The sequence below is a fragment of the Chrysoperla carnea genome, chromosome 5, assembly GCF_905475395.1.
Source record: "Chrysoperla carnea chromosome 5, inChrCarn1.1, whole genome shotgun sequence".
In the NCBI taxonomy this organism is placed as follows: domain Eukaryota; kingdom Metazoa; phylum Arthropoda; class Insecta; order Neuroptera; family Chrysopidae; genus Chrysoperla; species Chrysoperla carnea.
Window position 1 is genome coordinate 34,250,493 of NC_058341.1, and position 26,730 is coordinate 34,277,222.

At 27.6% G+C, this 26,730-nt stretch overlaps 1 protein-coding gene across 2 annotated transcripts in view; it reads left to right on the forward strand.

The window, feature by feature from the left end:
* LOC123299698 (protein bowel) overlaps nt 1–24,004 on the forward strand; it is an 88,263-nt gene extending 64,259 nt beyond the window's left edge. For both annotated transcript variants that reach the window (XM_044881999.1, XM_044882000.1), the window contains one exon: nt 22,812–24,004. In XM_044881999.1, the coding sequence (XP_044737934.1) occupies nt 22,812–23,895 (1,084 nt within the window). In that variant the 3' untranslated portion in view covers nt 23,896–24,004. The remainder of the gene's footprint in view (nt 1–22,811) is intronic.
* Nucleotides 24,005–26,730: the final 2,726 nt, after the last annotated feature.

A 26,730-nucleotide genomic window follows, 5' to 3' on the forward strand; every position in this document is an offset into this window, starting at 1 on the left:
TTGTGTTTAAAAATGAGTTATTCATTAGTGGTCGAACTTTTTTACCCTAAAAACGTACGAAAAATATCATTTTTTTACAGTGTAGAATGTAGATTCCAAAATTAAATGAATCCAGAATCATTTAAAGAGTTCATAGACTTTTATCTGACCTGTATTTGGAAAAACAACAAAAACTGCTATTTTTTTGTCATGTAACTGATGAATTGAATTACCGTCTATTACAAAACTTGAATTCAAATTTTTAATGACTTAAATGCAATCAAATTAATATACGAAAGAAATACAATGGGTCATTTTATGATGACTCATCTATATTTATCAAAATTATTAAAGAAAATCAAAATAATTCGTCTGCGGCATGATTGAATAATAAACAAACTTTCAAACACACTCTCTGATTTATTATACTTTTTAAAGGCTGTTGTAATTAATCCATAAAAATTCATTGCACATCAAAAGTAATAAAAACAATAATATATTTTTATAATTTTTATACAGCGGTATTACTTTAAGTTTACTGACTTTTATAATAAATAAATGACGTAATTTTTTTTAGATGTGATTCAAAATACATGCATTCAAAACTTTAGGGTTTTTTTACTTTTTTAAAGAATTGAATATTTTACGTGAGAATAGAAACATTTGTAAATAAATAAATATTCAAGAACAGTCGCAATCTTCTAAAAAAATATCACAATGTCTTTGTTTTAATATTCAATTCGTGTTTCAAAAACTAGCAAATTCCCAAAAACATATTTTATATAAATTATATCGCCTTAGTCAAATGGGCGAAGTCTTAAAACAGTGAGGGACGGAAATTTTTTATTGATTTTTATTAAAATATAAGATAGTGATCATCAAAATACAGAAGAATTATTTAAGATGTTAAAGGGGAGATATTTTGTCCAAAAAATATATTACCACTTAGACGGGAAAGACACATTGTCCAAAAAACTGTCTCTATGTAAATTGATGAAACTTGTATTTTAGAGCATATATAAGAGTAATTTATTATAAATAAGAAAATGTTAAGTTTATGTTATACTCTTAAAATACACGTCTCACCCATTTAAATGGTAATATTTGATTATAGAAAATGTCTCCTATTTACACGTGGTAACATTTTTATACCGTATATATAAAATATACATAGTATATTAAGTTCAGTCCCAAGTGTGTAAGGCTTAAAATTATTGATGTTACGAACAAAATTTTGGTATAGGTGTTCATAGAGTCACCTAATTAGTCCATTTTCGGTTGTCCGTCCGTCTGTGAACACGATAACTAAAAAACGAAAAAAGGTATCAATTTTACACCGCACTCAGCACGTAAATAGTGAGGTCCAGTTCGTAAATGAGAAACATAGGTCAATTGGGTCTTGGGCCTGTAGGACCCATCTTATAAGCCGTTAGAGATAGAACAAAAGTTTAAATGTAAAAAATGTTTCTTATCAAAAAATAAACAACTTTAGTTTGAAACATTTTTTTGTAAACATCACTGTTTACTCACGAGGGCACACATTAGATGCAAATTTTATAGTATGTATTAATGTGGGATTATCAGTTATGTATGTGTGACATGTATAGGTATATGTGTAATGTGATAGAGTTATCAACACTGTCTATACATGGTTTTTCAACAATTAACTCAGTGAATTGTTTGTTTTCACTTGTTTATAATAAAATTGAACCTTTTGCTACCCATGAGCTACCTAACAACTTCAACAACTATTTCTTGTTTTAAACTATGGATGTACTGAACCCTTGTTTGACTAGTCTGTAATATAGTTTTGTTGTTGAAACGCATAATACATTTTATTTTCATCTTTTAAAAGTTATGCCTTAGTAATTATTTTAATAAGTATTGTATTTATAATTATAAAAAAAAAAATATGTATAATACAGTTTAAAATATGCATATTAATATGTTTATCCTAAAGACAAATGTATAATTTTTATGTTCGTAGCCAGGCCATAGTTTTAAAAATAAAAACATTCAACAATAACAACAAAATCTTAAAACAATGTCTATTTAACTAGTACATTTATTAATACAAAATACAAAAATAATTACTATAATTCCAGCTTTTAACAAGCGTAAAAACATAGTACTTGCTTCTCGAAATTATTTCATACCAGCATTATTCTGGTGACAGTATATTCTTTGATTTTAAGAAAAGCTCCATTTTAGTCAATAGAAGTCCAGTCACGTTTGCGGTTGAATTTCAAACGAAGGGCTAGTAATATGGCATTAAATGAAATTGCCTACGAAAGCAAATAACTTCTATCCCTTTTTCCCTCTAAATGAATACGATAAATCATACAGATTCTATCCCTTTTTCCCTGAAGTTTTACAAACCCAGAGAAAGTAAATATAAAAGTGAAATTTACAAAATTTTTAAAAGCCCACTAATGTTTCCAGTACGAAACCCTAAACTCGCACTTAAACATAGAAAAGAACACTCTCCATTAAGTTACCTTTTTTCTTATAGCTATCTCCAAAATAAACTGATTTTGAGAATCATCGCCTGTTATTTAGATGTTTTGGGTACATAACCCTAATCTCGGACTTGAAACATAGCTAAGAACACTCTCCGTTAAATTAATTTTCAAACAAAAAATCAAAATCGGTTAATCGGTTTAGGAGCTACGATGCCACAGACAGGCACACAACTGACACTTAGTGGTAAAACATACAACAATCCTCTTTTTGATTCAGGATATTGGAAATAAAAACTATATGCGCTAAAACAAACTATTCATTTAACTTTCAAAGAAAAATTAGGATCCCATCTTTTATCTGGTGATCTGATTGGTTAGTTTTTTAAAGTTCGTGCAACACTCAAAGAGGGTAATTTATCCACCCTCACAGCAACTAAAAAAGTGTTTAAATATGTAAATTTAAATATAAAAATTTTGACGTTTGAAATTGTATTCAAATTTGTTTTTTATATATAAAAGGAAATATTAAACTTTGTGTATATTTTTTATAACACGAATTTGTGAATTTTTTTTAAAAATAATAAATTATACAAAATGATTTCCTTTGAAATTAACCACTTAGAATAACAAATTAGTTTCGGAACAACAAAAAATATATTAAGAAACAATCTATTAAAAGTTAATTCATTCATTCGATCTGTGTAGGTCAAAAAATATATTTCTTAGAATTATTGGTTTTTAAGAATGTAAACAGAAGACGTCTGTCTAGCCATTTTATTAAAACTATTAATGTAATTAGTAGATTGCTACATGATGATTGATTTTAAGAAAAATGTTTTAACAATGAAGTAATTTAATTTGTAGAGGCTATAATTATTAGTTATTAAGATTTGAGGTGTGGACAAAACAAATTTTGATCTCATTTGCAACTTTTCATAATTATATTTTGTGTCGTTTTGGTATAAAAGCTAGACAACGTTACGAAAAAGTTGAGGCATCCCCGAAAAAAACTGCGAAAATTGCTAATTTTGAGAAAATTGTTTTTGAATCATTCTTCATATCCTTTTTTCGATATATACCAATTTAATAGGTAAATTTAAAACGAATAAATTAATTTAATTTAAAACATTTTCAAATCATTTTAATATGATTTAGTTTTATAATTAATGTAATTTAAATTTTCCATATAGAAATTCTCTTGCTTTACAAGGGTGCATCGAACATCAGTTAACGCAACCGCTCTCAGATGCGAGACGTACTTCATCCCTATCTTAATTCAATCAGAAAAAAACACAAAATTCAGTCGTCTTCCAATCTAATCTCCAAAATATTGCCAACTTTCATGTCATTTCTTGATAATCAAATTTATAAAATACAATGCTGTTTACTGAATGCTACTATAACTATGAATGCAAAACAATAAATTTCAAATTAAAAGAACGAAATTTTGCACAGAAAATTCAGATTTAAGTCTCTGAATTATCGAGTTTATGGAAATCGAATTTTTCGATTTTCGTGTTTCGGGTATTTTTCAACTCTTTAAAAACAGTTTCAATCTTCTTGTCATAATTTTATATCATATTGTTTTGACACTTGTGACTTATATTAAACATAAACAGCAAACAAAATTGATATGAAAATCGACTCAGTTCTATAATTTCGGCAAAAAGAATTCTAGAAATAGCATTTCATTGTTTTAGATTCACGATTTATTTCTTTTCAGTTTAAAAAAAACCTTTTTTTATATTTTAGTATTATTTAAAGTGTTAAAACAAAATTTGTGTTATTTTTGAAGTTATAAATAATATAAATTAATAAGTACAAAACAAAAAATAACAAAAACTTCTAAAAAAATAAAAACTGAAAAACAGCAACTTGCGGAACAGAAAGCTTATGAGGAATTATTTGGCTGATTATAGGGTTCTTAAGTATATTGATAATATACATAAAAAAACGTTTTGCTCGAAATGCGGCTTTATGAAAAGGTTCCCACGAACCTGAAAAAATTATTATCGACTTAAATTTTTGTGTAACTTAGAGCTATCATCGTCAACATTTTTAAAAACTCTTAAGAACGTTTCATTATTAATAAAGTTTTCTATTTTAAAAGCACTCCATACATATCAAGTGTAATTGTCTAAATTATATCAAGAGCCCAGATCTCCTAAATTTTCATTGTTTGTGACGATCACACCAGATTTTTAACAATAAAACACAATAAATTTTCATCTACATATACAGAACAACAAACAGATATTCAATACTGCTATAATTTGAACTGTTATTAACTACTTAATATACATGTTGACACCTACTGGCAATAAAATGATAGCATACATGTAGAAAACAAAACGAACAAACAAAAAACAAAAAACCACAATATTTTTTAAGTAGGCATATTACAAACAAATTCCACCTTCTTGTAATAGTTTATAATAGTATAATTGAAATATTATTATAAATTGAAATAAACTATATAAATGTAATTTACATAAAATAAATAAATTTCTGTGATTCTATCTCTTTTTTTTAACTATATTTATGACAATAGGAGAATATATTAAGGTGGTTAACTCGAAAACTTTTTTAAACACTTATTGAAAGTCGAATTTTAATTTATACAAGTGAAAACAAACAATTGACTGAGTTAATTGTTGAAATACCATGTATGGACAGCATTGATTACGCAATCTTTTAATTATTTACGTCATGTAAGTAAAGAAAGATATCTACTCTTACCCACAAAGTAATATAATTTCTTCTCACTTTCTCAGTGGATATAAAATATATTTGCTATAAAAAACAAACACAGTAAAATCACGTTAAACAGTGATGTTTACGAAAAAATGTTTCAAACGAAAGTTGTTTACTTTTTTTACATTAAAATTATTGTTCTACTCGATCTCATTTTTTAAATCCTGGGCACGCTATAAAAATTCCAACTTGATATTTCTCCTCGTTTTTGAGCTATTGTGATCACAGATGGATAGTCAGACAAACGGACTAACGGACAGATGGGACAACTGAAAATTTACTTTTTAGGGGATTCTGTCAACACCTATGCCAAAATTTTGTTCGTAGCATCAATATTTTTAAGCGTTATAAACTTGGTACTAAACTTAATATACCTTGATATATTTCATATATACATGGTATTATAAAAACTGACATAGTAAATTTTCTAAATACTCTGCAGTCCTATACGGAACCTTGAATCAAAACTTATCAATGAACAATACACATGTTACAATTATTTTGTTCTTTGCCATATTTCACCATTCCACGTAGTTTAAGTGAAAAAAGAAAGTGCTTTTGACACTGAGGCGATGAAAAATCCTAATGCTAGCAGTAATCAATCGGTAGGAAAATCCAAAATACACTGAGATATGGTCCATGGTATACTATGATCTTGTACATCACGTATTAATAAAAAAAAATACAAATATAGTTTTTATCAAAAGTTGTTTAATAAATTTACAAAAACAATAAATAGTGTATAGGCATAATAGTGCTATAAGATAAGGTTATTTTCATTTTCATATTTTTAAAAATTGACTTTGAATAACACATAAATGTTAATTGTTCTTCAAGGTACAACAAATTGTTTCCCATATACTAGAATAAATTTTATGTTTAACATTTATAAAAAATATGGTGGGAGCGCAAATAAATGCGATGTATGTAGTAAGAATTGATATATTGCATCGTTTAATTGCGTTTCCACCATTTATAAGATACATACTTTATTTACTCCAATATGTATTTATCAATTTAAAAAAAGATAATTAAAGCAAATTAATGCTAACGAAAATTAAAAGAAAAATTTCTGTAAAGATATGAAATTTTTTATAAATACAGCTCTTTGAATTTTTTCCCTGTCTTTGATATTATCGGACAAAAATATTAAACTATCCCATTGATAGTATTATGTATACGATAGGACTATAGCAGAGATTTTTTCCAAAAAGATGTATAAATATTTTCTCCAAAAGATGAACAATATTAGAACTACGTTGTCTAAAAAGTGATTACCACTTAAATGATAAATAAATAACATATCTCTATATAGTATAATTGGGTCGCTACTATTTAATAATATTTACTCTTATATTATGCTCTTATAATACACGTCTTCTATTTCAGTGCTCACTCATCTACGAGGAAACTTCTTATTGGACAATACTGCTTTATTAGCTCCGGCTATAATGAGTAAACCACCTTAATTTTCATCAAGTAAATTAATAAATTTCTATGAATATCTTTTTTATTTTTTACTATATTTGTGACAATAGGAATACATTAATATATATTAAAAAAAATGTTATACAGAACTTCTGGTATTATATTAGTAGTAAATCTAATTTGCATAAAATAATATACCTACCTTTTAAAAAAATTCCAGCAGCCTGATATTTTTTTTATTTGTATCACCACAAATAAGTTTTTTTGTGGGCAGTATATATTATATTATTTTTTTATTGGAGACAAAAAGCCCTTGTTTTGCGGTTGCAAACAATATTAAAATAATCTCTTCATCCTTGTAAAAGCCATTAAAATTTTAATTTAATATAATGTTCTCAGAATTGTGAAAGAACTATTTTAAGAATTTATTTATTTCTCAAATATACAACAGCTTTGTGGAACAACGTTGAACCGAAGGATTTAAATACATGTTGTCAAATATGCATAATACAAAAATCTTTTAACAAAAAGAAAACCGACTTCAAAAGAAAAACTTTTCCAAAATAAATTAATATGCGCTAAAATGTAAAAAAATAATGATAATATATTGTAGTTAAAATTATTGTTATTTTTGAAGTCGATGTCAGCCAAGGAAACAACTCTGACAGAGCAGTTTGATACATTAGCTTGGCTGACACCGACTCCAAAAATGACAATAATTTTAACTACATTATATTATCGTTATTTTTTTACTTTTTAGTGCATATTAATTTATTTTGGAGAAGATTTTCTTTTGAAGTCGGTTTTCTTTTTGTAATACTTCTGTCTATTGCCATAACTGATAGGTGCTTTTGAGGCTCATCTACATTGAAAAATTGATCGGAATTGGCGATTTTGGAGCCTCTCACACCAATTGTTGGAATTTCTTCAAACAAGAGTTTTAGCCCACGTTTACTTCGAAATATGACGAATTTAATTTAATTTTCTTAAATCGGGTCACCTTTTACATTTACGCAAAACTGAAAGTGCTTCATAAAAGGCGTATGCGTTAGCCACTGTAACTTAAACATGTAAAAATCTGAACGCCATTTATAAATCTCGTTTCAAATTTCGATTTTTTATCATTATTAAAATCATTCAAATTCAATTTTCAAATCAAAAATGCAAGTCTTTATTGAATCTTTACATCTCGTAGGAAACGTGAATGAAATATTAGTATCTTAGTGATCTAGAAATTTTGTTTGAAACATTCCCAAGAATTGATGTGGGTGACTTCAGGGTTATTGTTTCGACCAAATTTTTTGGGCTGAATACTACACTTTCCTTACATTTACATAAATTCTCGATTTAATTTCTTGATTTCATTCTTGAAAGTTAAATAAATATAAGTGCGAAAAGTACTGAAAATAATTTTTTAAGTGGTTTTGCAATAGCTTCGTCAAGAGCCAAATCTGAATGGATATTCTTATAAATGGACTTTCCATAAATTAATTTCAAACGAACCCATAAATTAAAAATTTAGTCATTGTATACACAATCTATTGTTTTATTTGACTTTACAAGTAACCACTAAATATTACTCAAAATAAATATTAAAATATCTTTTAAATCCGGATCTGACACATTTTTATGATGATATCACATTTTATAAACTTAAAATTCAAGTGCAGTATTTTGAAGTCATTTAATTTTGAATTTTTTTTTTAATTTTATATGAGAATAATTTCGTTTTATATGTATATTTACCGTAATACTAATTTAATGAAAGAAGAAACTTGTATGCTGATGATATAATGAAGAAGCTAAGTGCATCCAGTTCGCATAGTTAATTAAAATAATTATACTTGCGAATTTTTTTATATGCCGGTCGAAACAAAACAAAAAAAAAATTGTTGTAATAAATTTTGATTAAGTTTATGCTTTCAAAGAATTATTATTAAATTTAATAGCCACTACTTTGGTAATTACTGGCTGATGAAGTTAATCATAAAAAACATTGCATTGATGACATCAATAAAATTAAATTAATGGTTCATGAAATGAAAGAGATAAAAGCAGAATTTCAGGATTACTCGGCCATTTGTAAGAGCCATTTGTAAAAACTTTGCTGTAATCATACTTTAAATAAAATGTAGACTTTATCTCAATACCTAGATACAATTTAGGCATTGTCAGTATGATTTTACTTATTCTAATCATTCTTCAGTGTTTCTTGTCACTTATTTGGTGGCGTACTGTCACCAAATTAAAGAGTTTTTTTTTAAATACCATCATATTTTCACTAATAAGATGTTGTTGTAGTTTGAGAAAAGCTAAGACCGACCTATCTTTGAATTAACTTGGAATGTTCCTGCAAAGAGGTCAGCTCTTCAACCATACTCAAGTGACAGATTTGGGCCCAGCCCCGGTAGCTGACTTGGGCTGAGATATAAAAAAAAAACCTTTGAACTTATGATTATATCTTTAGATTAAGTATACTAAGCTCATTTATGCACTTACTAATATCGGATGCTCTCTCGGATGGCGGATTAACAACAAACTTAGTTCATTAAATTTAATTGAGATGCTTGATTTTTATTGTAACCTTTGGAATTATGTTCCTATCGCAAGATATTTCCAAAAACCGACATCTAGACTACCTAGGAAACTAAAACTTTTTCAATCGATTCAGGTTGTCATAAATTTTGAGAAAATGCATTAATATTTTATAACTGTCAAAATTTTTTGTTTTATCATCTGAAAGTTATTAAAAGTTAAAGAAAACAGAAATAATTTAAAGTAAAATGCAATTTTTATTATAATAAATATCCTAATCAAACCAATCGTAATGTACTCATATATTTAATTGACTACTAAATCAGAAGTATGTCTTTTTTTAAACTAATACTACAATTATTTCATACTGTAAAGACTAAAAGTAGCTATAAAATTAAATCCTTTAAGGAATTAGACAAGTATTTGACTTCTAAAATTAATATCTTAAATTTTTAGAAAAATATCTTGTAAATAAAAAAAGTAAGCGCTATATTTATAATGTACCTCGGTACGAAAGGAATATAGTTCCTATCGGGTGTCCTACGATACTTCTCGATCTTTATAGACTTAGGCTGGCAAACCAAAACTCTATTTATTAGGCTCAGGGTGAAGTTTTATCAAAGACTGGCAAGCCAAGACTTTTTTTTGGATGAATGGCAATAACTGGGATGCAAAAACTGACGTATGATAGCTAACATTTCGCTATAATTATACAGCTTATTAAAGCAAAATCTAACTATTACACATAATTATGACAAATGAAAGATGTTTCTGTTTAAAATTATTTCTACTCAACTGCATACATAATTAACAAATTTTCATTCATTTATTTCAAAAAACTAAACTATATGAGTAATGAATGAAATTAACCTTCAATTTTGTTAGTTTTTAATGTGATCATAGAACCACATACTTTTAATTTACACTAATTAACTTACATGTTACACTAATTATTTTTACAAAACATTAAAAAAACAAAAAAGTTCATGTTCACTTGTGTGATGCCTACAACTACGTATAATTCATGAATTAATTCTTTACGTTTTTTTTTAAATAAAGTAGTAATTACAATTTAATTATTTCATTTTGTTATTAGTATAAACATTTCACATAAGAATTTATACAGTAGAATCTCGATAAGTTAAACCTCGGTAACATAAAAACCTTAGTTACTTCAAAAAATACTACGTTCCCTTCCCATCAGAGCCCAAAACCTCTATAGCTTAAAATACGCAACCTCTATAACTTAAATAAATAATTTCTGTTAGGCCCTCAGTAACTAAAAGAAATGTTTCCACAACCTCTATAACATAAGATTGTGTGAATGAGTCATTTTGGAAGAGTGTCAAAACAAATGGTTTCGATATTTATTGCTTGCACGTTTTTACTTGTTAACGTAAACAATAACATTACCTATTGTTTGCTTTATCTAAATTCTTCAAAGCTTTGCGGTGGTTAGCTTTGTGACAACGACTTACTTGCATCATAAGTTTTTTGATTGTTGTTCTGGAAACATCGCTTTACTTACTGTGTGATAAAACTGTCTTAAAATGAGTACAAAAGGAAAACTAACAACCCTCACCTACGCTGATAAATTAAAAGCTATAGAAGCAGTGAAAAATGGATTGAAAAGGAAAGAAGTTGCGGCTCAATTTGGAATACATGAGAGTACATTGTCTCTCATCATTAAAAAAGAAGCTGAAATCTTGAAGAAACAAGAATCAGGAGGAAATCTTCAATGTAAAAGACAAAAAAATGCCGAATTCCCTAATTTAGAACATCCCATCCTTCTGATGCATTCAATAACATAGACCCTTGATAACTAAAAACCTCTATAACTTAAAATATTTTTTGTTTCCCTTGGACTTTAACTTATCGAGATTCTACTGTATATCCATATGTGTGTACAGAGGGCTACTTAATTAAATTACAGAAGCGTATCGTTAAATTTTTTTTACAAAAAAAACATAGTATTATATCTAAATCTTAATTACTATTTTCAACACATTTTAAAATCATTAAATCTTGTCTAACAATTATATTTAATACAAAAAAATGTAGTAGTAAATCATAGCTTTCAGCACCCTTTAAAAATATCACGAGAGCTAATTTTCTGAAAATGACCACTTCTGCAAAATAATATCTTTTTTCTTTAGCTACCATGTTTTATTTATTTCTGAACACTTTTCGAAAAAATGTTTTAAATAAAAAATATATATTTTTTTATGAGGATCAACTTTCTAATTTAAAGTGTTATTCTATGTCTTAACTTTGAGTATATAAATTGACCATTAAAGCAATCCGGAAAACTAGGTCCAATCTGATGTCAGAACATGATGCCCCCTATTAAAGTATACAACTTTTGTTAACTTCTTAACTTTCCAGAGGAAGTTAATGTAATGGGGCCGATTTTACATATCCAGTTTTACGTATTTCCGCGGTTTCAAGGCCTTAATATCCAAATGAAACCTTATCAATCTGATGTCTGGTGTGTGTGTACGTATGTGTGTATCTTCGTTCGGATTCTTTCGCCTCGATTATCTATTCGACGCGTAATCTCGTATTTAAGAACTGAAATAGTTTTCAGCAGAATTAGTTGAACCGTTTTCTAATGGTAATAAAAAAACTGGAAAAAACTGAATAAATAGAATCTGAAAAGTGGATAAAACACATCATTTATCTATGGAGATAATGATCGTTATATAATAGATATAGATCGTTTTTATAACTTTGTATTATACTGGGAAGTTTTTCGTGGGGAACTCGAGGGTCGCACCAGATTCAATTTATTTAAGTTATTTTTTGTTTGTTTAACTACAAAACTAGCTATTAACCAATATATATTAAAATGGACCTCACTGTACTATACAAAAATTTATGGTAACTTGCTTTTTACGCTGTTTGGAACGCATGAATTGAATAATAAAACAAGGGCATCTTGCTTTTAAAAAAGTGACGACAGCGCTTAAATATTTATTTGTTTTTCTATCCTCATGTAAATGTTTGAATTTAAAAAAGTAAAAAAAAAAAAAAACGATATTTTTAAATGCACGTATTTTGAATCAGTTAAAATTATTACATCATTATTATATACTTATATACTTAAAAGTCAGTAAACTTAAAGTAATACAGCTTTGTAGAAATTAAAAAAATGTAATTGTTTTTATTACATTTGATGTGCAGTGAATTTCTATAGATTAAATACTACAGCATTGATAAAGTATAATAAATCAAAGAGTATATGTTTGAAAGTTTATTTATTATTCATTCACGCCGCAGACAAATTATTTAAATTCTTATACAATTTTTTGCAAATTTATGATTCATTTTATTGTTTGTTACGTGAATTAATACGGCTGATAAAAGTAAGGTTTATGGGATACAAAAAGTATCTTAAAAATTCCAATATCAGAGCTGGAATTGACACATTTACTTACAAAGAGAATATAAAAATATATTATTAGTCTAAATTTTTATATTGATTTTAAAGCGAATCGTTTTTGTTTCATAAAATTCTAGCCTGCTTTATGGATTGAACTTCTTGAAGCGAAAAAATAGTAAAAATCATAAAAAAATAATGTAATTTTCTTCAAAGTTATTCCTAGAGCAAGAAATCCAGAGATCGCAGCGGACGATATACAGCGAAATGTGGCAGATTAGCTCTTTGTGTACTTATTAGATCGATTTTTAAGACGCCGATAATTCTCACTTTAACTTCGAAATATAACCACTCAACGGTTTCTTTTGAATTCATAACCTGGATTTGATCGCCGTTTATATCAATGATCAATAATATAATATTGATAAATAGCGTCTGGATTTTTATATATTTAGAACAAGACAGGCTATTATAGAAAACTTTTTATAAATCAAATTGAAGGGTAAAGTGTTTAGCTAAAGTGCCATTCATCAAGCCATTTTAATTTTTTTTTTATTGTGGTGAAAAATTTGCGTCATATTTTGAAGTAAAAGTAACTGAAAATTGTCAGAGTAGGCTGAAATGTTTCTTGAAAGAACCTCAAAAATTGATTGGCTTTGCATCTAGATCATAATACAGACCCATTTTTTTGCGCTATGGGCTGATTGCTCTTTATAATTAAATCAAAAATGACCATTAGGTAATTTATAAAAACATATAAACTGAAATTAATTTGTTTGATCATTTGGAAAGAAATAGATTTTCTAAATATAAAATAATATTTATAACAAACAATCTAAACAAATAGCTTGGCATAAAACATTAGTAATAATGTTTTTATCAAAACATAAGATCTGTAACATCTTAAATTAGCAGTTTAGATACATAAGTATTAAGTACTTACAACAAGACTTAAATGAATGGCTTTGGTTTGAAACAAAATGCGGATATTGTACTCTTAGAGCTAAAAGTATTTATTATTCACTCAACCATTTTAAAATGTAATGCATTATTTATACAAAGAGTAGCAATCAATAAATATGTTGTGTAATAATTTTCATTATATTGTTACCTCCACTATGATCAAAACTACGTGTTTGGCCGCTGCATTCATTTGCTCACTCATAACATAGGAACTTAGGGCGCTATGATTGTGAATGATTATAACCCCAATTAAAAAATTATAACCCCAAAGTCTCATCGAAAATTTCATTTTCACTACCATTGGACATACATTTGATCGAAAGGGTGAAATGATATAAAACTGACTTTTTTAATTTTTCGACTATTTTTTCACTTTTAACCTTTATAAATAATTTATTATATTTTTACAGGCCATTTAAAGTACCCTTCACAAGAATCAGATATAGGTCTAGAAGTCTGGAATGGATTGTTACCGTAGTAGTTATAATAATAATAGAATTGTAAGATTGAATGTGGACACCAAACTAATAGTTGTATTTCTAATCCTTTTATTAAATCGCCCACATCTTTTAATGAAGTACTTGTTTTATTATTTATTCGAACCCAACAATATTAACATTTAATTATATAACACTTATATTTGTTATACATCCAATATAAGCAACAATAATATTGAATTTATATAATATTTAACCATTCAGTTAGAAACAATAATAGCCCGTTCATTTACCTATATGTATGAATTTATGCATCTCTTAAAAATAGTGCTTCGGATCTTTGCAATTGAACACAATTGAAAAAATTATATAAATTCAATTTCAAATTGTAATGTTTTCAATTATATACTCGCGCGTATAAAGTTTATAAAAACGTTTATTCATTTACCATATGGTTTATTATTAAAAACATGAGATTAAAAATTAATGAAACTGATAACGATTTTCCATCTGTGAATTATCTGTTTCTGTTATAATAGGTAATAGAGCAGCCGCTGGATGGAGGATAGGTAATAGAGCAGGCTGAGTGTGCAAAATATGATAACCGCATTTTGCTTACTCAACCTCATCCAGCGCCCGCACTATAATTCATAGTACAAAAATTTTTATATATTAATATTTTAATAATTCAATACTTTTAGATCCATTTTACCTTCTTCCAAAAATCAAGTCTCAATAAGTTTGAAACTTGATAGAATTGTAGTAACATGACACCAAATTAAACTTTAGATATCCAAAACGTAATGAACTATGACTTGGGAATGGGGAGTTAAGAAAATATCGTGGCTTGATAATTTTAGGAGATTAAATTGACCTATCAACTAATTTTGACAAAAATTACCCAAAATTAATAGAATTTATTAAATTTTCATAATTGTAACTAATTATTTAAAATCTCAAAACTAGATTCTTAAAAATTAAATATATTAAAAGGTAATATTATTAGTAGATTCAATTAACAAGAACGAAAAACAACTTACGAGATGTATTTAGATTAATGTATTTTTTATCTTAAATCATTTAAAACATATAAACTTTTTTTTTTACTATATATATAAAATTCAATCTACATATTAAAATAATTTATCTTTAATAAAAAGAGATAATAAATATTATTTATATATAAAATTATATTTGATTATCTTTGTCTAATAATAATAATAATATATACTACATGATAATATTTTTGTTTATAATATATAAATATATAGCGCTGATAAAATAGAGCACTTTATTTTTCAAACTTGTTTTTTTTTATATATATATTATAAAAATTAACTTTGATTATATAAATGTATAGTAAAAGTCTAAACATTGTATAGACTACTAAATCGAAGTATATAAAAAACAATCTGGTGTAAACGCATCACGTAACCTCTATATTTTATCTGAAAAGTAATCTAACCATATATGTAATCTAAAAAGTGAAATTACAAAAATTTTTTGAAAATAATCCCTTAATTTTCAAATCCCCCCCCTCTCTCTCTTAAGGGTAGAAATTTCTGTTGAAATATATATATATGGAACTACCCAGGAAGAACTCTCTCTAATAGAAAAAGAATCATTGAAGTTGGTTAATACTTTGCGGAGATATCGCGTAACAATCACTTAATCTCTTTGTTTTTCGTCAGTTAAATAAATTAAAGAAAACACCAATAACGTAAGATACTCTAGAATGAAATTCATGGTTAAACACCTCTAAAAAATTAATAATAGAAAATTCTGATCGACCATGGATTTTTTTATTGTGTTTTGCAGTTCTCAAAGCTCATTACAAACCCTATTGCTCAGTCAGAATAACCTCAGAAATGGATAAAGCAATGATATGTTTGAAAAAGTGTAGTGTAAACTATATGTCCATATTATTTTGGCTATTCGTGATAAAAATTATCAAAAACCGAAACCGAACGAAAACAATTTAATAATAAACAAAGTTTATGAACGGATTAAATTGTGTTCCTCTAAAATCATTTCTTAGTGTTCTTACAGAGTTATATTTCATTGAATATAATTCACTTTGCTCGTATTCAGGAACCTTCATTTCGAGTATTTAATCTCAAAGATTTTAAGATCTTAAAGCAGTTACTTGATATTTCTTGAAAAATAGTTTATGGAGCGATTTCTTTTAGATAATATAACTTTAACATTAAGGAAGACACTTTTTTTACAGAATGAGCCTATAGTTGTCGAGTAATTTTTGAATCCAGGGATTCTTTTAACGTGAAAACTCCAAGATTAATAAACATCCGTTTTTGGAATCGAAAACCTTTCTAATATCTTAATTACGTCTACACAGAGGTAAAAAATCTTATATACTATACCAGCAAAATATATAGTAACAGACTGAAAAACATTTCAAACATTATCATTTTCTAATATCATCTATCTGAATGTATAAATCTATGTGTTAAATTGAAAAAAGTAAATATACTATTGAAAATATTTGAATGGTTTGGAAGTAGTATAACATTGTGTATATTTTGTAAGAAAACCCGTCAAACCGGTTAATATGTTCTTGGCGACTAAACAGTTTGTTCTTGAAGACGGAATTTCATATACGAAGTTTTTTAACATGTGCGTATTGCATTGTAACCATATATTTAAAAAAAAATCACTACAGAAAATATGCAGTAAGTAGCCAAATTTGTCACTTGGGAACGCTTAGGTATAAGTTAGAATTCTCACCTGTCCAGCTTTGATCGAGAAACTCGAGAAAACGAGTAGTTCCTTCCGACTCACGATCTCAACACAAATCCTCCAGTTCAGTACTTAAAGACATTTTTGGATTATTGGTGTCATTCATATTCAGGTTAATTCGACAGTTCTGGACAGCTTTTATTTTAAATTATTTCAAAGACTCCCAACTTTCTGGTTTTGTATCCCGACTTTCCGAAACGTTAAGGTGGTAATCCTAGTTTAAGGACCAAAATCAGTTAAATCTTTCTGACTATAAACTAAGGTTAAATTTTTTGTAAATTTTACCGTCTTTTAAGGATTTGCAAGGCTTTTAAAGCTCAAAAATTGCCTTCTTTTAGAACTTGTCAAAATATGATGAAAATGTTTTCAATAAATATAACACTTTTTCATAACGGGGTAAAGATCCAAGAAATACAAAAAGTGGACATGGAATATTTCAGCCATTCTCAAGTGTAATCTATTTCTAATATTTTGAGAAATACGACGTTCATGGCGAAAATAATTACACGCCAAATTAAATAGGGACATTTGGAAATTCTTTGCTAAGTATTTTTAAGAAAGCTAGCTGAAAAGTATAAAAAAGTGCATTATGAATCTTTTCTTTAGTACTGTGCAACTTTAATGTTAATACGATAATTAACCTGAAAATAAATAACTTCCTTACGCCTCCACCATACTTTCTATACCTGAGATACTGGGAGAGTATTTTCTATTTCTACCAAGATTGGTCAACCAGATGAAAAATATGTTGCACTTTTCTTCCTTCGAAATTAGTCAAGATAAACTGATTGAAATACTGCAGCTTTTCATATAATTCACTAATCCTTCAATTCGATAAAGCGCTTCGGGAAAGTGAGTATATATTTGAAATTTCTTTGGGTTTAAGTTTGTAAAAAGACACCCCAAACAAACTTAATTTCTACGTCCCTGATTCTCACACACGCATTAAATTGTACTACGCTCTTAAGATCAAAATCCCAATATACGTATGTTAGAGTATTAACATTGACTACACAATATAGGTATACTTACTAGGTATATACCTTATAGATACTGAGACTGTTAGGTTGTGGTGAAGAGAACAGGGAGGTATTACTCTACAGAGGTTGTATATAGTATAGTTGATCGCCACCGCTTATAGCCACTGCAGAGGCTCAAATCTCCATGTCCCTTGACTCCATAGACCCCCACATTGTTCGTATACGTTTATGTCGCATTCTATTCTGGTATTCGGTCCACATTGTCCTCAATGTCTTTATATATTATTATGATTATTATAGAAATAAAATAAACTTGGTCTGCCGTCTTTATATATATCGTAAAATATTAAACTTATACAATCAATGTTTATATCTTTACAAATGCAACGATTACAACTTACATACAATTGTTTTTATCATTACGTCATTCTGTTATATTTTTAATAAAATGGTCTTTTTCATTTTGAAAAGTTTTTTTTTATCAAGTTTTCCTTCCGATTCATTGGTACAACAGCAAGCACCGTTTTCGATAGTGAATTTTAAGACTTCGGATGTTTCTTTCCTTATTCAAATAGATATACTGTTAAAAATCAACCGAATTTCTGTCTAACAAATTAAAATTACATTCTTTAATTATAAAACTAAATTGTGTTAAGGATGTATGAGCATAACAACAATGTTTGATTTAAAGGCTCAAAATTTTTTTATAGTTACACTTTTACTCAAAGAATATGTGGTTAAACTTTCAGCATAGGTATCCGTGAAAATTTTTAAGAAAATAGTCATTGAAAATTTTTGATTATTTCTACTTAGAATGGACAAAAACAAATTTAATAAAAACTTCTTAATAGAAAGTAAACATATAAGCAATGGCATAGAAAATAAAAAAACCTAGTGTCTCCGTCCATATAAGGGATGTAAGAGCAGGGTAGGTTTAAGTTTGAAATTATTTCTATTTCTATCTTATTTTCCACTTTGGTAATGAATTTTGTTATAACTTCATGAATGTAGACGAAAAATAAGAATAAATTTTTTCGTAATGTGCCTTGGTTTTCGAAATATCGAAAGCTAAATAATTAAACAAAATTTTCAATTTTCGATATTTTGAAAATTACGCCAGATATCGAAAAATTGTATTCTTACTTTTCGTTTAATATCGCTAAGTTATAATATAATTTATCATCATTATTGAAAATATATATTTTTTAAATTTGTGCCCCTACTACCGTGCTCATACATCCTTAAAATTAAAGTCCTGCTAAAATAATTTGAAAACTTTTTTTTTTTTAATTATTAGAAGAATATCTGACGCGTTGTTAGCAACGCCAAAACTGTCAAAAATGTTTTTGGTGCAAACGTCAAAAATGCTTTAGGTAAAAAACCCCTATCTAATTTCAATTAATAAGGAAAGAAATATCCAAAATACAAATGTTTTGAAATAAACTTTTTCTTGACGTTGCAGTGTGACGTGTTCCCTTTTCTAGAGGATATCCTTTCTTAAAATTCAAATAAACTACAATGAAGTGAATAATTATAACTTTAATAACTTCGCAAGTATGAAGGAAAACATGGTTATACTATCAATGTCATCTCATCAATGTCAATATTTTTTATTGTTATAAACTTTAGACTAAATTTAAAACACATTTCATATCTTAATATATATATTTCTTGTGTGCGTGTGTACGTGACTGAACTCCTCCTAGACGGCTGGACCGATTTTGATGAAATTTTTTGTGTGTGTTCGTGGAGATTCGAGAATGGCTTAGATTTACAATTTGGTCCAGTACAACTGTTTTTGAGGGCTCCGTACTAAAAAAATGAAATTTCATTAAATGGTGGGAGCGCATATAAATCATATCACATTATGTATACTATGTGTACTATGTATTTTTAATAGTATTCAGGTATTGTCAATAGGCATTTATTAGAGCCATATGCGAGCGCAGCGAGCTCTACTATCAAAGGTCAGGCCAAAGGTCGAAGGTCAGGCCACTCCAATAAATAGGAGTTAAATTGGGGTTTAGCGGGATGGGTTTAGCGGACAGGCTAAACGTAGTATAGGTATTCATGAATTGGAGTTACGTTTTTACGGGACAACGTCCGTCGGGGCCGCTAGTGTTATATAAAATACAAACTTTATATTAATCTAAGCGTAGCTTTAAAGCCTTTTACCCTAAGCTGAAGATCTAGGGCCTCCACAAAAGAGGGAAATTGAAAGTGATTTACTTCGGGAGCTGGATTTTACCGAAATCATTAATGATTTATCAACGAAAGAAGCTCACAAAATTCCATTTGCCTAACAATATAATTTAATTGGGTTCTTCTTCGATATCCACATAGATTGTTGACAAGATTGTGTTTGTCTTACAATAAATACATAATTGAAACACTCTCAAAATGAAAATTATTTATCTTGCTTAAAAAATAATTAGGAGCCTCCTATTTCTTTATCGTCCTATGGCCTCCACACTTTGAAATCCGGCCCTGAGCTTACGCGAAGTTTTTTGGCATAATTTCTCAGTTCTTGAACAATTTTTAGAATTTTGCTACAAACAACTTGTTATAAGATATTAATTCTGATAACAACCACCTTAAAATACATTTTTGATTTTCCAATTTAATTTTATCAAAAACGAAAATAACAAAATATTTTTTTGTATTTTAATTAAAACATTTTACAATACCATTAACAAGATAAGTATTTAAAAATAACTACTACTAAAAAAAAAACTTAAAATGTCTAATTAAATCCGTACATTTAATAAGAAAACGTTAATAATAAAAGTTAAACTACGTATATGTAACTTCATTTCACTCTGTTTTAGGTGAGAAATACTTCTTAAATTAGTTGCGTGTCAATAAATCAGATATCATGTGATCTTGTTATTACGTTACATATATTATTTTTTGTTTTTTAATAAAATAAATTTTGATTTTTTTTTTTATTTAAGGTTATCCGACCACTAGCATAATGTATCGCTGTAACTGACGTGTAATTTCGAGTGAAAATTTTCACCGAATTTAATCATAAATAATAATATTAATCGAGAAATTAAAATTTTCATGTTTCTCACTTTTTCTAAACCTCTTTTAAAACGATGCTTCCATTATGCTCAATAACGAGCTTAGCCTTTACTAAAATCTGCTTAGTAGATATATAATCAACATCTACTAGATAAAAATGTGAAAATATTGTTATAGAAAATTTCATAATCAGTACGAAACCAATAGATGTGTTTCTTTAGAGAAAATTTTCATAATATCTAGAACTTATTTCGTCTTACTATTACCCAAATAACCATTTTTTCTATAAGATACAGCATTAAATCAAAGATAATTAATGAAAGCTCTAGGTATATTTAAAATATAATTTCAAATTCGCCCCAACAACGCCTAGATCTTTTTTTTATTTTTTTTTTTCGTGACAATGGTGACCTCATTAGTATGAATTAGATTCTTTTAAAAATTATTATCCTGAAAGTTATGTTACTAGCCCTGTTTGATTATTTGAAACAAAACGGTAACATATAAATTTATTTCAAATGAAATTTTCAAATAATATAAAATGATAGTGGCCGTATAACCTTTATTCCACATGTGTTAAAGTAATTTCAGTCTCAGAATACTTTACACAGAAACATATATAGATGCATATATATAAAGTATCTGCAACGATTATAAATTGATCTCTTTGTCTCTTTTCGAATGGAAAAATCCGGTTTTACTTTAAATTAATATGTACATATGATGTATATTATACATTAGGAATATATCATATTAAGAATTATATTACTGATAAATGAGCTGATTTATAATTCCGTAGCACTAATTATGAAGTAAGTGAGTAATATTGTATCCAAAGTTCTTTCAAATATTTTTTTGTAAATAATTGATTAGCTATTTTAGAACAAACTTTGCTCACTTCCCTGCGCCTACACCAATATTCATTATTACTATGAAACCGACATTGTTTATAATCATTAAAACATTGTTAAATTCGCCATGAAAATCAATATGATCCTATTCAGGTATTTTAAAAACCGATTGAAAGAAAAATAATAGCTCAAATAAATCAGATTAAGACTAGTTTAAGTTGTGAAAATACTTTTTCCGTATGCGAATAATAATTTTAAGAAACCATTTACAACAAACATGTTCAAATGTACGAAAGAATTATCGATTAAAAAATAGCACACTCTTTTAATCATCTAGTTTTTCCAAAGAACACTGCTGTTTTTAAGAATTAAACCTGCTTATGACTACCAAATTGACTGATTGACGTCGTTAGTGATTTTTCCAATAAAGAATTGAAAATTCTTCTAATCGTTTGTAAGATTAAACGATAAAATATTGCGATAATATTTTTAATACCAATATTAATTATCATTGTAGAACAGAATTTATATTGAACTGTGACTTTTTCTGATATTTTCACCCATTTTTTCTCTCTTCATTGCCATAATGTGCACTAATTTTTAATATATTGATCAGTTTCACAAATTTTTTGTGCTTGAAATAAACGAAATATTTTAGATGATCATCTAAAACATACTCATTCTTTTTTTATTTCCAATTTCCAAGTACTATCTTTGGCTTAGGTACAAAAGAAAGTTCTTCTTTACACCTACATCACCGTTTAATTGAATGATATCAGAATCACTTCGCTTAATCGAATTTTATAAATAATCAAAAGTATTATTTATCATGGCGTATCATGTTTGGTATAACGGATTTTATTCTTGAGGTCCATTAGATATTTAGATAATTGAAATGAAAGATTTTTTAATTGAATTTTTAGTATTATGAATATCATTAACTTAATCTTAGCAAATCTACATCCAGTGGCGTAACTACTATCCATTTAGATATATTCCACCAAGAAAAATGACTCCTTTTCCCCCTAACCGAAAAAAACTTAATTAATAATTTATAATTTATAATTTACTACCATTCCTTCGATTCGTTTTGTAAATGGCATATTACAAATTAAAAGTAGATAAGTCTTTATTCTAATTTAAAATAATGCAAGCCACATAAATTCGCATAACAGATCGTTTAAGTTTCAATCATTTTTTATATTTCCAGTTTTACAATTTAATCATAAATGAATACTAATTTTCAATTTCTTTTGCAGGTACATTCATTCCAAAGAGAAGCCCTTCAAATGTACAGAATGTGGCAAAGGTTTTTGTCAATCACGCACATTAGCAGTTCACAAAATATTACATATGGAAGAATCGCCACATAAATGTCCAGTATGTGCTCGCAGCTTTAATCAACGCTCCAATTTGAAAACACATTTATTAACGCATACAGATCACAAACCATACGAATGTAATTCATGCGGGAAAGTTTTCCGACGAAATTGTGATTTACGACGACATGCATTAACACATGCTGTAGGAGATGTTCCACCGGAAGTTTTAGCCGCTGAAGGTATACAAATTGGAGGAGGTCCAAATAATTCAGATATTAATTCACCATCTTCGTCGCCACCATCACAAGAAATACCTCCTCCACCTCCTGCAACTTCGACGTTAAAACGTCCAAGGACACCTTCTTTAGAACGAAGGAATGAACCGCCTCAACCGGTGGTGATTTCTCAACATCATTCTCGGGAACCACATAGAGAAGTACAACATACAGTAATACGACATAATTCCCCAACACCAGAACGTACTCAATGCCATCACCCAGAGAATTTACCCACGCCATATACAATGCGACCGCAACATCATCCAAATGAAAATTCGCAACCTCATCATCCACAATTACAAATACGGCGAGATTTACATCCCCCGGTTAAATCCTCAACAATTACAACCAATTTGCTAGAGCCAAATAGTTTTATGGGTGGCTTCCGACGAACGCGTATCCCAGAACCACCAGACATTCGAGTATCAGATCGAAAAACGCCCCAACCGTCGATTAGTAACCATACAATAATACAAAGAAATCATATACATGCGCAAATAATGCATTCGCCACATATAGTCCCTTCATCCGCAACGAGTGGTATTTTAAAACCACCGGACCATATGGCCGGACCAAGTTGTGATAAGTTAAGTGTACCAGGTCCATCATCAAACAATTGTGTTCCAAGTGATTTATCAATGTCGAAAAAGGATTCCTTAAATCCACCGGCACCTGTCCCTGTTCCTAAACCTCCACCTCCGAAAAAGACTGGCTTCAGTATTGAAGATATTATGAGGAGGTAAAAATAAATCAATTTTTGTGTGGGTGATTGTTGTATAACAGTTTAAAAAACAACCAGTGATTGAATTGTGTCCGAAAATCTGTTAATTTATTAAACTTTGAACAATTTTCAAGTCCAAATTTATAAAGACTTTTTTAATATTTTAATTTATATATTAATTATTGTAAAAATATTTTTTTTACTTATAAAAAACGTGGCTATACCAGCAATATAATCTAAAAATTAAATTTAGCTGTTATGAAGAAATTTTATTGCTTTAAAATGGAGCTTTAGAAAAAGTGATTTGATTGTCCGACATTTTGATGTCTAATGGTTGCAGTCAACAAACTTATTTTTGCTCACACTCACTGTCTCGTTTGTTTTCACCTTTAGTTTATCTGAGCGAACTTGATTATTCTTTAAGTATAATTAAGTTTTATATTAAGCCCTTGACACTCGCTGGATAATGACTCGTTTTGCTGAATGGTATTCAATCAGTAAATTCAAATGTGCTGCTTCAAATTTGCATAGAAAAATTGATCGATGCAACATAATTAAACTCAGCACAAATTCATCAATAATTCAACCGAATTGCATTCGATTTATTTGGTAGAATGTAATTATGTTGGATTGATGTTTTTTATTGGGCCTTCTTTTGCTGGTAGAAATGAGTCTCTACTTTGATGAAACAGATTAAATTATAACAAACAGGTGAATCTTCTTCATCAAATGTACAAATTTCACTAAGTGAACACGAGCAAACTAATGAATTAGAAATTGCGTTTGTTATTTCTTAACTGATATAGGCAACATGTAATACATTGATGTAAGCGTTGTCTCTAAAGGCATAACTTGTTTCCTGATCATCGAGATAAGAGAAAATAGTTTAGTGATCATATTAAGATGTATTAAATAACAATAAGGCCTCAGAATAGAGAGAAGAATAGAGGAAATCTTCACATTTGAATTTATTAATCTGACGGGATGAGCAACCGTTTGCTTCATTGTAAAATACTGAATTAAAAAGACAAATATCGCATGATTTCGATAACTTCGAATCTGAATTATATTCAACTTTTGACAACTATCGAGACGTGATTTTGTGAGACATTAATCGCGATCAACTGAATTGAAGTGCGCGAAATGTTTATATTTTCAAGAAGTTTAGTATAATAATCTCAAATTCAATTAAAAGTCACCCAATTTTCTAGAAACCGCAATATTTGGATTGTGATTCAAGGATATATTACGTTTAAAAAATTAACAATCGAAAATGTAAACAATATGTAAATTTTAAGGAAATCTCCCTCTGACTGATAGTAAATAAATCAATATTGATGAATTTTATATTTATTACTAATTTTGTCGATAGGGGAAGGAATTAGCATTTTGTTTGTAAAAAAAAAGTACAAATTTAAAACAGTGTAATTTTCCTATTTTACTCATAATTAATAAATGAAAAATTTATTTTTAAACAATCGATATATCGTTATTTTATTTGTAAGGGAAATTCATAAATTATAAATCAAAGTTAAATGTATGATTTTCAACTTGTAGCTATGATTTAGTTAAATTAAAATTGATTTTTTGTATCATTACTATTTTGATAAACAAGAGGACCTCCTTAAATTAAAATTTTATTTCAAATAAAAAATTCTTTCGCATATTGATTTTAAAATTATAATGAAGATTTATATGTAAAATGAAATTTATATATTCAAAAATTAAAAATGATTATTTTTGTGATAAAAATTAAATTTATTCAAAACAAGTATATTTTATATGTAAATAAAGAACTAATGAATTGATTCAGCCTTGATAATTAAAATAAAAAATCGCAAAATATATATAAATATAGATTTTGTAAAAAAAATATGCAATAGAATTTATGCAATAATAAATAATTAATTGTGTTATTACTTAAAAATAATTATCGAACAAAAATTAATAATTACGATGAAAAAAATATATATTTAAAAATTTAAGAAAAATTTTATTCTAGATTTATTGTTGGTTCAAAATTAAAAGTTTAATTTTTTTCCTTGTTAAATTGTACATAATTTTTTTTTCTTTTTTTGCAATAATCGTATAAAGTACTAAATATATTTTTTTGGAATGTATATAGTAAAAAATATAAATAGGAGAAATTTTGATTATTTCAACCGTACAAAATGTTATATTTGTATTACTCGATCAAAATTATCCATAAATTGAATGATAATCGTTTTGTAAATTATTCAGTTTTTATAGTTAAGTTAATTTAATTTTGCTTTAACATTCCTATACAATTTATTTATCCTGTGAAAAAAAAAGTTCAATTCAATCCTATTTGAGGTATATTGCAAACTAACCTCTCGCCATCTATGAATGAATTAAACAACTTATCAAAAATCTTAAATAATTTTGGTAAATAGAAATAGTTATGTATGGATAGAAACATTTATATGAATATATGGGTAAAAATAAATATACATATGTATGTAGAAATCCGTTTTTAAGTTTTTTTTTTTTTTTAAAAACAAAACAGTTTTGACTGTCAAGATTATTCCATAAGACTATGTGAGAGTAACAAGGGCACAATTCTGTAGGTATTAATTTACACATTCAATTGCAGGAAATCCAAACACACGAAAGTTTCCTTTCAGATATGTGTTTATTAAATAAAAATATATCTTTTTTTAAATACGGTGAAAACAAATGTTATAATTTCTTTCTAATGCAATATACCTTAAATGAATAAGTTTCATCATTGTGAAAATTTATCGGAAATCAATCGAAATGAATAAGATTTTCAGTTTTTCTATTCATTCCGGTTGATTTCCTTATCTAGAATTCAATAGAATTGAATCGGACTTTT